Raw genomic sequence first — 15,878 nt, 5'->3', positions numbered from 1 at the left:
GGCTTGCCTTTGCTGTACTTACAGGAGCCTGGCTCACACTGTCAACTAAGCAATGCACAACACTGATTTCTTCTTTGAACTTCGCAAGCTATGGCAAGTTCAAGTCTAACAACTATCCTTAACTGCAGAAAACAAGTACTTGGGGTACACAAAGTGTGACTTTCAGGGGTGTAAAGTGAGACCATAAGATACTGCTGTAACTATTCCAGTTCCATTCTTTTTAGGGCCAATCTGATGTGCAATATGCAACCAAAATGAACTTGCAAACTAACATCAATAAAGCAAATAAATAAAAACAGGGATAAAAGCTTCAAGAGTAAATCTTGATTTAAAAAAACCAAACAGTTCAGTTTCTTTAGAAAAGAAATCATATCCTATTTTATTACTCTATAGTAACAGACCAAAGGAAGCCTCTAAAGATGGGTTTTGACATCTTCTTAAGTCTGATGTTCACCGCACTATGTGCTATCAGCTTTTGCACAGAACAGGACAATTCAGTCAATTTATATTTCAATTCACCTTGATTTGCTGATGGCTTTCTATTTTTTTTTTCTGTGCTTTGAGCTGGAGATATCTGGAATTCAATAGAAGAATTACAAAAGGCCAAGACATTTCAACCTTAGCCTAAAGTTTTTAGAAGAGGGTGGAGCATTTTTATGATTGCAGAAAATGGTACCATCTTTGCACTCAACATGTCCAAAAATTAGTGGCATGATAAACACTTGAAATTTGGAATAACTTACTACCTTAATGCTGGTAGAAAATTATATTCAACAGCCAAGACCACAAAATGTGTATAGCAAAGTCCACTGTGTAGCATAGGAGGTTAGCCAAGTAATATTTAGTATTTAAAGACTACATTTATTCTAACTCTTGATGTATCCTCTTTTTATTATCTAGGCCAAGTTTTAAGAAATGTCACTTAATTTCTTCCCAACATTTAACAGTTACTTGGGCTCTGAAAACAAGCAATCCCCAAGACTTCAAACACTTCTGTTTTCACTAAATCTCAGCAACAACATTTTTCATTGTTCGATACCTCAAAGTTATTAACCAGCTATGTGACCATCACAAAGTTAGTGAAAAGCATTTGATCAAATGCCTTGATAAAGTATCTCATAAGGCTGCAGGTTTCCACAAAATTATACACAAAAATGCAGGAATTCAGTATAAACCCTAAAGGTTTGGATTTTGATTCACTCTTTCGTGCAATAAGTGAGGTATAGACTAGACAAAAACAAGTAGGTATTCACCATGTCCTTATGAGCCCTATCTGTCAGCAGTATATTTCCCTGTTCATTTTTAGTACTTCGGAAATCTTACTTCACTATAACCCCAGATCCTCAGACTCTAATTGCTAAGCAGTCATGCACAAATCTAACCACAAAAATCACTACCGGTTGTTTACACAGTCAGCAGACACCTCACGAATGTCTATTACTGCTCATACATGCACTAAGACTACAAGAAAACATGAGTAATTAAGCTCCATGTAGGTTCACAGGTGACTAGAATGCGTTGGGATTGCTCACAATAGCCCTGTTCAGTGCCTGCTGCCCAGAATACTTTCTCCAACTTTTTAACTAAGAGATTTGCCACGTATTTGCTCAGCATGTGAAGCTACATGGAATATTTAGTTTGACAGTGTATACACGGACACATATATCTCCATGCACACTGGTAAAACCAACCTTCCTAATCTCAGACTCGTGTTCTCACTCTTACACATGCCAATAACATTTTCCTGACTCTTACAAAGATTTGCAGGAATTATCCAACCACGCTGTACTATACGTATATTATACTATAAAATATAGCAAACTGCTGACATATTTTGAATGCTGGAAGCCTACACTTTTCTTCCTATACTTTACAACTTGCCTCCTCAACATCTTAGAGAGACAATAAAAGGAATTTTCTCATCCCCCTGTAAAGGTTCCTTTGTCCTCTTAAAGAAAAAAAAAATCATAATTATGAAGCAGTAATGCTTATTTCTGTTCTTCAGTAAGGTCCAGATTACAAAATATCACACTCAGAAGACCAGCAAGAGACACAGTTCAGCACTGCTCAGCAGGAAAACCTGTTACATGTTTGCAGTGTTTTTTATTAACCAGTGGTACTGCCATTTATGCATAGCAGTAACACAGCAGATGAAACAAATCTGACTAAATGATTTCAGAAGACTCCACTCAACAGCCTTGAAAAACAACCCTATTTTTTAAATAAATGCACAAAGACAATTAGGCTATTTCAGATGAATTAGAGCAGCTATTTGGCAAAAAAGCCACTGGAAAGGGCTTTATATCTTTAAAGCATAATCTTGTCATTTGTGCTGTTTGGTGAAACTTTGTGGACACAACTCATTTATGACCCTCCTCTTTGTGCATCAATACAACAACCTACTCTAGAGGCTGAAAATCAGATGCTTTAATGTGCCGTAGTGTCTACTGCTAAAAGCACTTGAGTTGTTCCCTGTCATTTCAATTCCTCCTACTCACTACTGGGTAAGTGATCTGTTTTCTCAAAACAGCAGTATCCTTCCTGAAAGAATATGACTCAGCTTTGCAGATCATCAGTATTACTTCACCAGTAGTCTACTTTTTGCTTTCACCGCATCAAGAAAAATCTTAAGTTAAACAAAGATCCCTCTCCAAAACAAGTCAATTTCTTTACAAGAACAATCAAATGGATGTAACCATTTTACTCCTTAGATTCAAATTGCCTGCTATGACCTTTGTGTTTTGTTCTGTTTGGTTTTCTTATCTAGTAGCCTTTTTGTTAAGATTAAACTTAGTTCTCATCAAGCAGAAAAATTTTTCTTTGTTCTCTTTAAAATCATCACCCACTTTCAGACAAATACCCTTCAGCCACCACTGCATTTCCAAAGCTTCAACACGTCTTTACTATTTTAACTTTTGCTGACCATGAACAGCTATTTCAGTGATCTCACCTCCTTCAAAGCTGCAGACCAAAAATCACTGTGCAGTTTCACCCTATTAATAAACTGACCTAAGAGTCTGCATCTAAACACATCTATTTGTTGACAAGAGAAGAGAAAAACTAATATTTTCTCTTTATACTGGGGTAAGGGAAGTCTTTCCAGCCTTTCTTCAGGTTTTATTTACCTAGACAGTGATTTTACATGCAAAAGCTTTTGGAAGTCACATGATATTTCAGGTTTAAATTCATACCTGTTTCTGTGGGACAGAAACTTAAGAACTGTGGGACATGCTTAACTGGGGAGAAACCACGTCTTTAAAAAATATTTACTACCCATCTCGTCTACATAGTGACTGAGTTCCTCAATTAATGAAAGCCTCAGCTGCACCAAATCTAGTCTTACTTCTGTCAGCTTCTTTCTGAGCACATCTGCATTTCATAGCTAAACGTACTCCTTCCAAGAATGGACTTGGCTCTCTACTGTAACTCCCTTCCACTTCAAATGTATAGTTTATCAACTGTCAGCTATCATGGATAGTTGTCCCCTCGCAGAAATATTTCGGACTTCTGCCTCCGATTGTTTCAAACTAACTTCTAACTTCCTCTATCCTTGGTTATCCCCAGAAAAGTCTGGCTATTTCACACTGAGCCAAGTTACACAACAGCTGCTGCATTTCACACTGAAGCTCTCCATCCTATTCTTCATTGTCCCAGGGAACATCCATCCAACAACGCTATTCCCAGAGTAACTTCCCCATTGTAACTTCTTTGTTTCTGTAGTTATTTTTGCTCTGCATATGGACATCAGAATTATCAAGTTGTGACATTTTTCTACGGTGTTTTTCAAAACATCAGGTACATACATACACTCCCCACGTCACTTTAACCATCTTATTAAAATGGATACCTCCGGAATTGGATCAAAACTTCACAGTAGGACCCATTTCTTCTTCAGCCCAGGTCAGTCGGCACTAATGACAGCAACACTGCTGCAACCTTCTCACTTCCTCAAGCAACTCAAAGGACAAACTAACAGATTCTTGAAAAGCTGACACAACACTGTAAATTTTTTGTGGTGTTTACTTTTTTTAATACAAATACTGTCATCACTCTAAGCAGCACAAAAGAATGGACAAGTTGTTTCATACTTTAAAAACTCTCCACTTCTTAAAACTCCCAAACACCCCTCAGTTCCTGACAGCCACAGGGACAAGAACCAATACTTTCAGAGGACAGCATGGAGCTATATATGGGGTACCACCAGTGCTGCCTGACAGAACTTCACTTTTGGCTTCACTACTAGATTGTTTTTGTTAAGACACTTGTCAGTACTCTGTAGCTACTCTGTCACGCCAAGTAAGCAACAACCACAGATCTGACTACCTTCTCTGTAAATTAGCTAATACACATCAGTAGGAGATGGATGAATGCTCTTAGAAAGGCACTGTCTTAAATTTATGGATCGTGTGTTCTGCTTCATGGATTTAAGCCGGAAACTGGGCTTGTTTTTCACATTTGGTGTCTAATACGAAAGCTACTTCACCCATGATCTAAAAGTGAGTGTGTTTTTTATTAGCAGTATTCATGAAAAAACTTGCTGCCCTTTTAATAATATGGTTTCTTTTTCTTTTCCATGTAATCTTTCCCAACTCTCTCTTCTTTCCCTCTTTCTAGGAGACTTTCTCTACTATGGTAGCATTTTTAACATTGTCTACTACAGGCAGTCAACTATCCCAGCCACTATCACACAGGACACTAATGTAAAGCAAGCTAGGCAACCGATTGCAAAGCAATATAATTAGGAAGAAATAAAACATGAGTCCTCCTTGTAAACTTGAAACAACACATTTTCAAATAGATTTGTTGTTTTTTATCTTTATGGTATCATTTGTTCAGCGATGTTCATGAAAACTAAGCAAACCGCAAGATCACTATTTAAGAGAAAAAAAAAAGGAAAATCAATCATCTTTCCACAACACTCATTAATACTTCCTATAAGGTCTCAACTACTCAAGCAATTATCAGCCTAGGCTGCTATAGGCAGACTTGTTTGAAGCCAGATTCATTCAAGTCTCAAGTCACTAGTAGTACTTGAAGAAGTCTTCTAATGTCCATAATCACAACAAATCTCAGCCTCCCATTTTCCTAAAATACTCACATGGACATTTTGGTACCTATACACACGTATCTCAAAACAAAGTTTTAAATTCTCTTATCATTAAGCTTACATTAAGAAAAATGTAAAGAAGGAGGTTACACTAAGTGTATAATATTAGAACCAGGTGCTATTCAAAGCTATTCTGGCTACCAGCCTGTTCTCTGACTACACCTCTGGACAAGTGGCACACTGAACTCTCTACTTGGGACACCTATCTCCTCCAGACCCAGGTTTATCTTGCAGACTTACTCCTCTCTTAAGAAAGCACTGCTGCCACCTCTGTAGATTAGATTTTAGATGGAAAATACTTCACTTTTTTATTTTCCCAGATCAAGGGATGAATTATGATAAACAGTTATATTCAGATTTGACCTGGCAAAGCTTGGGCAGTTTTTTACCCTAGTGAAGAGTCTTTCAGGGCCTCTTGTTTTTCATTTTTTTTTTTTTTTTTCAAATACCCTCCAAAGGGTCCCTGCCCATTGCTCAGTAAGTATATTATGATCCTTCTAGGAAAGTGGCAAGTGTTCGCATAAACTGGCAGTGACAACACAAATCTCAATGGCTTTGAATACTGTATCCTTTGTCCATACATGAATGAAGCTACACAGTTTGCAGAAGCCACTCATACAAAATATATCTTACGGGAAACGACTACATTCACTTTCATCTCAAAACTGTGAAGAGTTCTCACTTGATAACCTGGGTTGGTTTTTTTCCACAACGACTTATCAGACTCATTTATAAAGCCATTTGCTACAGTGTCTAGCCAGGAGCTGACTAAAGTGCTTACAAGCTTTTCTCTCCGCATCCTTTTGTATTCACAGACTTCTCCATCATCCCAGAAGGATGAGTTTAATTACTAAATGTTCAAATCAATGTATTTTTTTTAGATGAAAAAAGTTTTATTCTTTATGCCTAAAAACAAAATTCAGTAACTTCAACTAGCAAAAATTCTTTGGTTTGGAAGACACTGTTATAACAGGATGATTTCAACTTAAGAGACAGCCCTCATTCTTACATCATAAAGATGTCAGTTGAGTCTCCTTCCCAAAGTATTGAGGACTGAAAGCTGCAAAGATGAAGACTAAAGCAACAACCACCAAACAAAACCTCTGTATGGTTGCTGCCCTGTAAGCCGTGACTTGATGGCACTCTGTCAAATTCAACTTCGCTCATGTTAGATGTTTTCAGACCTTTCAAATACATAGAATACATTTTGAAAAGTTTTATCTTAATACCTTTTCATAAAGCATAGATCTTGTTTACTTAACATACGTATTAACATCCCTCTACCCAGCCATTTACACTCTGCACCACTGGGTTTCCATACAGTGGTAGTCTTTTTTTCGTAATTCTCAGATATTTTACTAGTCCTTTCAAGTCACACCAGTGCACTCCTAATAAGAAAAAAAGAGATGCTTGTCTATACATTTACAGTTCAAAACATATCCCTTCTGTCTTACACGGTTATCTCTAATTTCAAATTTACATATAGGACAGAAAGGTACTTCCTACAACTGCTGTGTTTTCTCTGTCATAGTGCAATCACTTTGCCTGGCACTAAACTCTGCTTCTTAGCAGTTTTACTCTTAATCCTGCCATGAAGAAAGTGACAGATCTAACAAGGTTGTTTTGTCTTTTCAACTTCAAATAATAAGATTTAGATACCAAATAGGTAACAGAAAGTAAGCTGTCTCAATATCTTCCCATTCCAATAAAGGAATTCCTAATTTATATTCAAGACATACAATCTTTATGTGTTCATACTACTACCTCACTTCTAGTTCAGCTGCTTTCTTCACATTTCAATTGCAACTTATTTCCACAACAACTCAAGAGTGAGTTTACATTTACATAACCAAAGTGAAAACTGGAAATGCACACATTTCAAGTGATGTGAACCTAGCTGCCGTTCAGTATCCTAACAAAACATTTTCCAAATAATGGAACTCCATTCTCCAGGCTACTTTAATTCTGCTTCAGACTTAGTCTTACAAGAGGACAGGAGGAAAGCCAATAAACCCACTTGGCAGCTCAACTGACCAATTTAACTAACCTAGAATTAGAATTTATTGTTTAGGCAGGTCTTTTGTTGTTGGGTTTGGTTGAGGTTTTTTTCCTTCTGGAAAACGTTGGAACATTTTTACTCTTTTTCTCTTTTAAGTAACAGATACAGCTTTGATGATATTCTCTGCAAGTGACAGGAAAAAGGAAGCATTTGTCATTCTAAATTCTGTAGAGAGAAAAATATTTTGTCTGCTCCTATACACCAAACAAAGTTTTTTCCTTGTTCATTGATCACAAAGCCCACTGCGTTTCACTGGAAAAAAAAAAGTGCCTCCTGTTCAAACAAAGAGAAGCACTGGAGGTCTCTTAACAGACCCTTTCCTTATAAAAGAGTGTATCATGTACAGAGGCAGAATTCAAAGAACTCTTCCCAATACCAAACAGCCACAATAGATGCCGGAACATTTTCCAGCATATGTCGCAGCCCAGGCCGAACCAGATAATCTCCACAAGTAAATACAGAAATGAGAATGTCAGTTGTTAAATACGCTCTAAGAGTTTTTCGATAAGCATTTGACATGTCCTTCTACTACTTTAAGATTTTCGGTCGCTGCAAGAGTAAGCTCAGTGTAACCTCCCCGTTATCAAAAATTCTCAGCATCGGAAGTCATCACTACACCACTTATGAGTTTATCAACTTTGTGTCATCCCTCTATACTGAAACACAAATGTGGAAGTTGACTATTAATATAGCTGGCAGGGTCTTCCAAAACTGCAAGATTACTACACAAGTACCCATTTGTAACTCCTGTGTTTAAGTCTACTGTAATCTGTCATTTTGCTTTCAACGGGATTTTTTCCTGAGAACAATAAAGCTCAGTCCTTCTTCCAAGAAGAAATCCACCAAGGCCAGCATCTTGACTCGACAAGGAGTTTCATGCTCATTGCTGTCCCGTGAAACAGGTTGCCTTGGGAGCATCAAGCCCTCCGGAGGGGACACAGCCCCCTGTTCGGACTCTCTGTCCACAGAAACGCAGCTCCGAGTGCTCTTTCAGGGATGTCTGCTGCAAATCACACCTCCTCCTTCGCTCTCATTAAATCAAACACACCGAACAGCATGCAGCGACCGCGAGCAGCACTGATTACGCCGTTTCCCACTTCCCTCACGGACTTCCCTTAAAAACCCAATGAACACTGCTTTTACTAGTATTATTACTACTGCCATCACTATTATTTTTCAGACACTAAATCGGCCATCGCCCTCATCTTTCTAGCGGTGAGTCTGCATTTTCCTTGTTCGCCGCTCCTTTTTAGGCATCCCAACGGAGCAAATGCCCAGCCCTGCCTCCCCGCCCGGGAGCGGTGGCCGGGGGTGCCCGGGGGGGCGCGGAGCCGCCGGCGGAGCGAAGCGTAGAGAGGGGAGGAGCTGCCGCCGCTCGGGGGAGGGCAGCCGGCACCGGAGGGAGGCTCCGCTGCCGCCACCGCCGCCCAGGCTACCGGCAGGGCTCCGTCCCCGATGGCGCTTCGTCTGGCCCGGGCAGTCCAGCCTTGCCCTCCGTCCCCGCCGCTATGCCCCGGGGACACCGTCTGGGCGGCGGGGGCAGCCGCCCTGCCCGCCCGGTTGTGTGCCGAGAGTAAACACTGAGGGAAAAGGCGGCCTCCATTTTTTTTTTTTTTTTTATCCCCGCCGCCCGCCAACCGGCCCCCCCCCCCCCCCCCGCCTTCCCCTCCCGATCCGCCGCACCGAGCCCGGCTTCCCAGCCCGGCAGCGCCCGAGAGCCGCTACTGCCCCGCCTCAGCCAAGGCAGGGACACCTCTTAAAGTGGGCTTCGCTTTTTGTCTGCCTCTTTCCCTTCTCGCTGTAACATCTGCTCTCCACGCTGCCCTCTCCCACTCCTGCCCTGGGCCGCCACCCAGCAGCACGGCACCGGCGGAGCACTGCCTTTTATAGCGGTGTCATCCCCACCTGCCTCCCCGGGGGGCCCGGCCGGCGCAGCCCGCGCCCCGCAGCCCCGTTCACCCTTTCCGCCCTCTCGACACCCTGGGCTGCCGGACCCGAGCGGGTCCTCCGCCCGCAACCCCCGGCGGGACATTTTCGGGGGGCTCGGGTCCGCCTGACGCTGTGTGGTGCCGCCTGGCCCCGGGTGACGCGCCCGCTATCGGGCCGGCATCGGAGGCAGAGTCGCACCTGTCAACGGCGACACCGCCCCGGGGCAACATCAGCCCCGCACCCTCCCGGCCGGGCAGGGCCGCCGCCGCGCTCGTTTTCACGCCTCGGTTCTCCTGGTGAGGGTGGCGTCCCGCCCGCGAGTTGCTCAGTGCCTGAGCCTAAGCTCCGCTGTCCCCGGCACGGGACGAGGGAGGCTCGGCTCCCTCCGCCGCCGCCGCCTCGAGGAAGCGCGGCGGCGGCGACGGTGGCGGCGCCCCGCACGGACGGGCAATGCCGAGGCAGCCCCGTCAGCGAGGGGCGGACGAGCCTTCCCCGAGGCCACCTGACAAAGCCGACTGCCCTCCCGGATCCGCGGGTAAGACGTCGCTTGCCCAGGGCCACCTTTCGCCGCTACCTCCAGCCGCGGTCTCGCCGCTGGCCCTGCCTTTCCGCTCCCCCGGGACGGGACCGCACTCACCGGATCGGAAGAACGCCGCGATGTCCGCCGAGTCCTTGGCCGCCTCCTCGGCCCCTTCCCCCGCGCCGCTGCCGGCCGTGGTGGCGGCGGAGGTGGCGGTAGCGGCGCTGCTCATGGCTGCTCCTGCTGCTGCTGCTGCGTGTGCCGGCGGCGGTGGCTCCTCCGGGCGAGACCCACCGCTGACCCCACCGCCCCCTCCGCGGGTCCCGGCTTCACCTCCGGGCGGGAGCGGCCGTCAAGGCGGCAGCCGGAGCGGGCGAGCGATGCAGGGCGGCGGCGGGCGGCCGCAGCGAGCGTAGGGACATGAAGGTATGTGCGGAATGGCAGCTCCAGGAGCGCCCACCCCCCGCAGCCACCTAGGAGGCGGCGTGTGACGGCGGGGGGCCGGGGGGGGGGGGGGGGCGGCAGCCGGAACGCAGACAATCGCAGGAGGAGGAGGAGGAGGAGGAGGAGGGCGACGACGACGACGACGACGGCATGGGAAGGGCCAGCGGTCCGCGCAGCCAGCAGCCGGTGGGCGGAGAAAGAAGGAACGTTTCCAGCCTTTTTGTTCTTTTCCTTTTTTTCTTTTTTTTTTCTTTTTTTTTCTTTTTTTTCTTTTTTTTTTTTTTTTTTTTTTTTGAGGGAGCGAGGAGCGATCCGGAGGAGCAGCAGCTGCTCTAGCCGCCGTACTGCCAGTGGCCGCAGCAACCGCCGTCCTCCATCTTGACTAGGAGGAGGAGGAGGGTGGGAAGGGGGAGTCGGGAAAGGAAGCGAGTCCCCGCCCGAGGAACAAGGGCGGTGGAGCGGGGGGGGGGGGGGGGGCGGGAGTCTCCGGCTGCATCCGGCACCGGTCGGGATGGGGCGGGGCTGGGCGGTGCAGGTCGGCGGAGCTGCCGCCGAGCTCGCACCCGATCGGCGGGGGCGCGGCGGCGGGGAGTGCCCGTCCGGCGGACCGGCCGAGGGGGCAAGGAGCCGTCTGTTTGTTGTTCGGGCTTTGATTGTTTTTCTCTCTCTTTTTTCTTTTTTTTTTTCTTCTTTTTTTTTTTTTTTTTTAATCTGCTTCCGACTGGCTTTCGCCTTCGCACTGGCTCGCCGGTGTGCGGCGTTCGGGCTGGGGGTCCTAAAAGAACGCAGTCCGTCCGGCCCAAGGCGCGGCGGGAGCGTGGGAAGCGCCCCATGCTCCTGGCTGTCACTCCTCGGGAGGCTCGGTGCGAGGGTCCCCCCCGCCTCCGACGGGTCGTGCTCAGAAGAGCTCTCCTGCCCGGAGCTCAGAAGGAGCCTGGCTAACCGCTCCAAGGGAAAGGGAAAAAGGGGCACGCAAATTCTGCAGAAAGGTTCCTTCGAAAGGCATCCTTTACACTGCTGTCTGCGTTGTGGATATTTTTTCCTCAGTGATCACCGGGGCACTTCAAAATGTTCTGTGCTGTGGGCCGGTTCAATTAACATAAAATAAGCAAACAGCTCATGACGGAGAGCACAGTTGGATGTTGGTTAAGATGCGTCCCACCACCGTCTTGTACCTCATGTTAAGCTGCCAATATAAGTTTTCGTCCAGGTAAGGTTGAAGAGAGCTGGCAGGAATCTTCGCAATTGCACAAATTGATGAAGCTGAGTAACCCACCTCAAATGCTTGTGGTAAATAGTAAATTATTAACACACCTGAAACTCAGAAGTTCAGCTTCAGGTATTAAACACCTGAACCTCTGATACGTGTTAAAAGCAAAGGTAAGTTCGAGATATTCCTAGAACACCCTGAGTGGGAAGGGACCCACAAAGATCATCCTGGCCCTGCACAGGGCCACCCCAAGAATCACATCATGTGCCTGAGAGCTCCTTGAGCTCTTCAGACTTGGTGCTGTGACCACTTCCCTGGGGAGCCTGTTCCAGTGCCCAGCCACCCTCTAGGTGAAGAAATTTCACCTAATATCCAACTTAAACACCCCTGACACAGCTTCATGCCGCTGCCTCAGGTCCTAAGGGAACCCTTAGGGGTTCTGTTAGTCTATCATAGATGATAAGGAAGTCATCTGCAAGGTTCCCAAGGTTTGTATTTGTCTGAAGTTGTACAGCTTGATGGAAAAGCTTTTGTGCAATTACATCTGCCCTAATTTCTCTTACAGGGAAAAGATGAGTTTGACTGAAAAGATTTTTTTATTTTTTTTAATGTTTTTCTTTCAGGCAGCAGGCACAGGAAAGAGTTCCAAATTAGCATCCCACTGGCAGAAATGGTTGCAACGTGAATTCCTTTCTAGCTGGCCTAGCACCATCCACTTAGCAAACAACATGAATGGGACAAATGCTGCTGTTCCCTAGCAAGCAGTGAGTTGACCTGGGAGTAGGAATAGAATACTGTATATCTGCACAAAAAAACCCCCAACTACATAAGAATGTAAGAAAATTTGATAAGTGCATGGGTAGAGTTAATATAAAGAATAAAGAAAAAAAATAGTAATCTCCATAATTTGAGCTTTCAGTGGCTGGAGAGCAAGAAGTGCTTGAGATTACTTGTTTTCTGAATTTGAAATAAGACTTTCATATGCTGTGCAGCACTGGAAAAAGCTTTAGAAAGCTGTTCATCAGTTATTGAAAATAAAGCACTATCTGTTTCCAACTAGTTGCTCATCCAGCATACTGTACAAATTTTAAGTGAGCACCAAAGAGTCAAGATTCATTTGAACAATTTTGAAGGCCATATGACTCAAGTTTGTCCCTTCCTCTGTCCCCTCCGTTTGCTGAATTGTGAGAGGCACTGGATTTGGGGTTTTTTCTAACACATGGATGCCCTGAGCCATGTACACCACTACAGGAGCCTTTCATCACTGTGAAAGTGATTGAGATCATCTAGTTGTAATTTGAGCTCTTCATCAGCAACAAAGGTGGCTCTTACAGAAAATCTTCCAAGAGCCAAATATGCTCATATCCTTTGCAGCATTCATAAGGATTATGGCAATACATGGTATCCACACTAATGTTTGGGATGCAATATTTACTGACGTGTAAGTTAAAAGAGACAAAGATAGGAAAATGACATTATGACTCTCTAATAAAGCAAGGATTTAATTCACAGTTATCCACCTTAGATATCAAATACCACAGTTAATATTTTGACATTAGGAAATTAAGTTTCTTAGTCTGGTTCTTCTTGATCATTTTACACTTGAAAACTAAAACAAACAAACAAACTTGGTATGAATTGTCTATGTGGAGAGCACTGCACATTGAAAAGATGTGTGAATTTGGCTACTTTGGAAGCCTGTCATTAAGGCAATAGCTATGTTCTCCATCCTCAGCTTCTACTTTGCTTGTCTTGTTTTTTGTCAGCCTGCAAGTGTTTTTGTACCAACTGGAATAGTAAATGCAAGAAAGGTAAAAATATTCATCATGTAAATGTTACTTTAGGGGTGCTGTGACATGCAAAATATCAATAGCGCTAAGACCAAGATTCAAATTAGGGTTTATTTAAATTGTATACTAGGAGTTTTAAAACCCAATAATGTTTAATTCATGTACTTCTTTTATATATATATATATATATAAATATATATGTGTATATATATAAAAGATGTACATATATATATACAAGCATTTAATTTTCTGTAAGCAAATTGTTCAAAAAGATTTAAACCCCAGTAAAATAAATGCCCAAAGAGAAGTGTTGTTTCATTTAAATGTCCTTTTTTTTTTTTTTGTGTAGTGTCTTACTCTGGTTGAATGGTCACTCTAAAATCAGTATGCCAATGCACAAAAACTTTTGTTCCTGTCAAAGAGGTGTCATGTGAGGAAAGAAGCTTGCCCAGTGCCTAGCCTTCTGTATCCAGGCTGAGAAGTGTCACACGTCACTTCATGTTTCATCCCTAAAGGAATTTGCAGACGTGATACTGCTTGAGTTCTTTTCCTGCAGTGTTTGCTGCCCGCTTAATCAAGAAAACAAAAAAATCCAAGATTCCTGCATTTCTACAAGCCATTAAAGAAAGCAGGGCAAGCTTGATTTAAAAATCACTGATATTTACAAGCTTTCAGGAGGAGTAAACTAGAAACTCATAATTTTGAACAAACTGGGAGAGAGGAGATCATACTGACCTGGGACCACCAATCTGAGTTGTCTCCTTGCTTAGAAGAGAGAATTCAATTAAAAAAAGCGACCAAAAAAACAAACTCAAAAAATCCAAACCAATTACAAAACTCACCCAACAACTAGATCTTTGCAATGGAGTTCTATTCTTGTCCTTATTCATAAGCTTCACTATTCATATCACTAACAGAAACAAAGAATGTAAAAGATAGTGTGGGGACAAGACTTTCACATGGAAAACACTTTAGGGGAAAATGCACATGGACTTCAGTCTAGCCAGCCTGTAAGAACTGTTTCTTACAAATGTTATTTTTCTTCAGTGGGCTTTGGGGGAACTCCTGTCTATAAAAGGAGAGTAGTAGAGGAGACCATACCAGGTGCTGCTGTGCTTTTAAGATGACAAGGCTTCTTTTAAGTTTGCAGCAGTTAAGGAAGGCAATCAAAGTTAATAATGTGTACCACCTCCGAGTTGCTATCTGGTTTCTGATCTAAATGATGCTTGTTTTATAGCCACATTTGTCGATTTCAAATTATTCTTCAAGCACCCTATGCATCTCTTTTATCTGTAGACTAGCACTGAGGCATTTTCCAGCTGCTACCATTATTATTGCCCTCTTTTCCACAGAAGCATCCATGTCTTTTTGAAAAGTTGTTTTGAACAGTTTTAAGCCTATGTGCTCCAATTCCTTATGCTATAAAATCAAGTTCTTGTTTCACTGTATGAGTTCTGGCAGCTTTTGGAACCTTACCTCTTCATTGTTTCTTCTACTTTTCTGCAAAACTAATTTTTTTTAGTATCTGATTGCAGATGACCTACCTGTCACCTATGTAAAATGTTGCCAGTCTAATTGAAAATTAGAGGTAAGTCCTCCCACATACAAGCTTGAGAACTGGGCCCATGGCAGTCTCTTGAGGTTTAACAAGACCAAGTGCAAGGTGCTGCTGGTCAGTATTAATACAGGCTGGGGGATAAACAGATTGAGAGCAGCCCTGCCAAGAAGGACTTGGGGGTGCTGGTGGATGAGTGGCTGGACATGAGCCAGCAATGTGCACTTGCACCCCAGAAAGCCAAAATTGTATCCTGGGCTGCATCCAGAGCAGTGTGGGCAGCAGGTCGAGGGAGGGGATTCTGCCCCTCTGCTCTGCTCTGGTGAGACCCCACCTGGAGTGCTGCATCCAGCTCTGGGGTCCTCAGCACAGGAAAAGACATGGACCTACTGGAGCGACTCCAGAGTAGAGCCACCAAGATGATTAGAGGGATGGAGCACCTTTCCTATGAGGACAGGCTGAGGGAATTGTGCTTGTTAGCCTGGAAAGGAGAAGGTTTCAGGGTGACTAACTGTGGCCTTCCAGTACCTGAAGGGAGCCCACGAGAATGATGGAGAGAGACTGCATGTAGTGACAGGACAAAGGGGAATGGTTTCAAACTTCACCAAGAATAGGTTTAGATTAGATATTAAGAAGAAATTCTTTACAGTGAGAGGGTGAGGCAGTGGGACAGGTTGTCCAGCAAAGTTGTGTATACCCCATCCCTGAAAGTGTTTAAGGTCAGGTTGGATGAAGCTCTGAACAACCTGGTCTAGTGGATGATGTTTCTGCCCATGGCAGAGGGGTTGGAACTAGATGATATTCAAGGTCCACTTCCATCCCAAACCATTCTATAATTCTGTGATTCTTACATTTCCTTATAATCTTAGAGCAGCACTTCCAGCACACACCAGGACATAACATTTCACAGACACTCTTAGGACCTGAAAGGGGAGATTTAGTATACTTAGGTCAAAAACTGTAAAGAGGCAGTGTTTGGTGGTAACTACAACTTAAGTTTTACTACATATGTGGTCATGACTGTCAAATCTTAAGCAAAGAATCAAACAGCTTTTTAATAGCCTACAGACCAACTTGTGTGTTTTTGCATATTGCTTACCAAAAATACTAACTGTCTTGATTTTATTTATAACCAAACATTTTTTTAAAATTCTCACCATTTTAATGATGTGATATTTATAAAAATTCAGCTCCCAGTTCTGCTACGTGGCATGTACTGACTTATCAATGTCAAGGACACTTATGTGTAGAAATTATACCAGAC

The 15,878-nt window shown here is 43.8% G+C and overlaps 1 protein-coding gene and 1 long non-coding RNA gene across 3 annotated transcripts in view; one reads left to right on the top strand and one right to left on the bottom strand.

Moving 5' to 3' along the window:
• Positions 1-9,921, bottom strand: part of TRIO (trio Rho guanine nucleotide exchange factor) — a 247,989-nt gene extending 238,068 nt beyond the window's left edge. For both annotated transcript variants that reach the window (XM_027663760.1, XM_027663761.1), the window contains exon 1: positions 9,733-9,921. In XM_027663760.1, coding sequence (XP_027519561.1) covers positions 9,733-9,847 — 115 coding nt within the window. In that variant the 5' untranslated portion in view covers positions 9,848-9,921. The remainder of the gene's footprint in view (positions 1-9,732) is intronic.
• Positions 9,922-10,721: 800 nt separating this feature from the next.
• LOC113956843 lies at positions 10,722-12,084 on the top strand. Its single transcript, XR_003530972.1, has 2 exons — positions 10,722-11,269; positions 11,893-12,084. It is a non-coding gene; the product is annotated as an uncharacterized LOC113956843 (long non-coding RNA).
• The last annotated feature ends 3,794 nt before the right edge of the window (positions 12,085-15,878 follow it).

Source organism: Corapipo altera, unplaced genomic scaffold (genome assembly GCF_003945725.1).
Source record: "Corapipo altera isolate COAL_440 unplaced genomic scaffold, ASM394572v1 73, whole genome shotgun sequence".
Classification (NCBI taxonomy): Eukaryota; Metazoa; Chordata; class Aves; order Passeriformes; family Pipridae; genus Corapipo; species Corapipo altera.
This window is presented reverse-complemented; position numbering and strand designations above follow the sequence as displayed.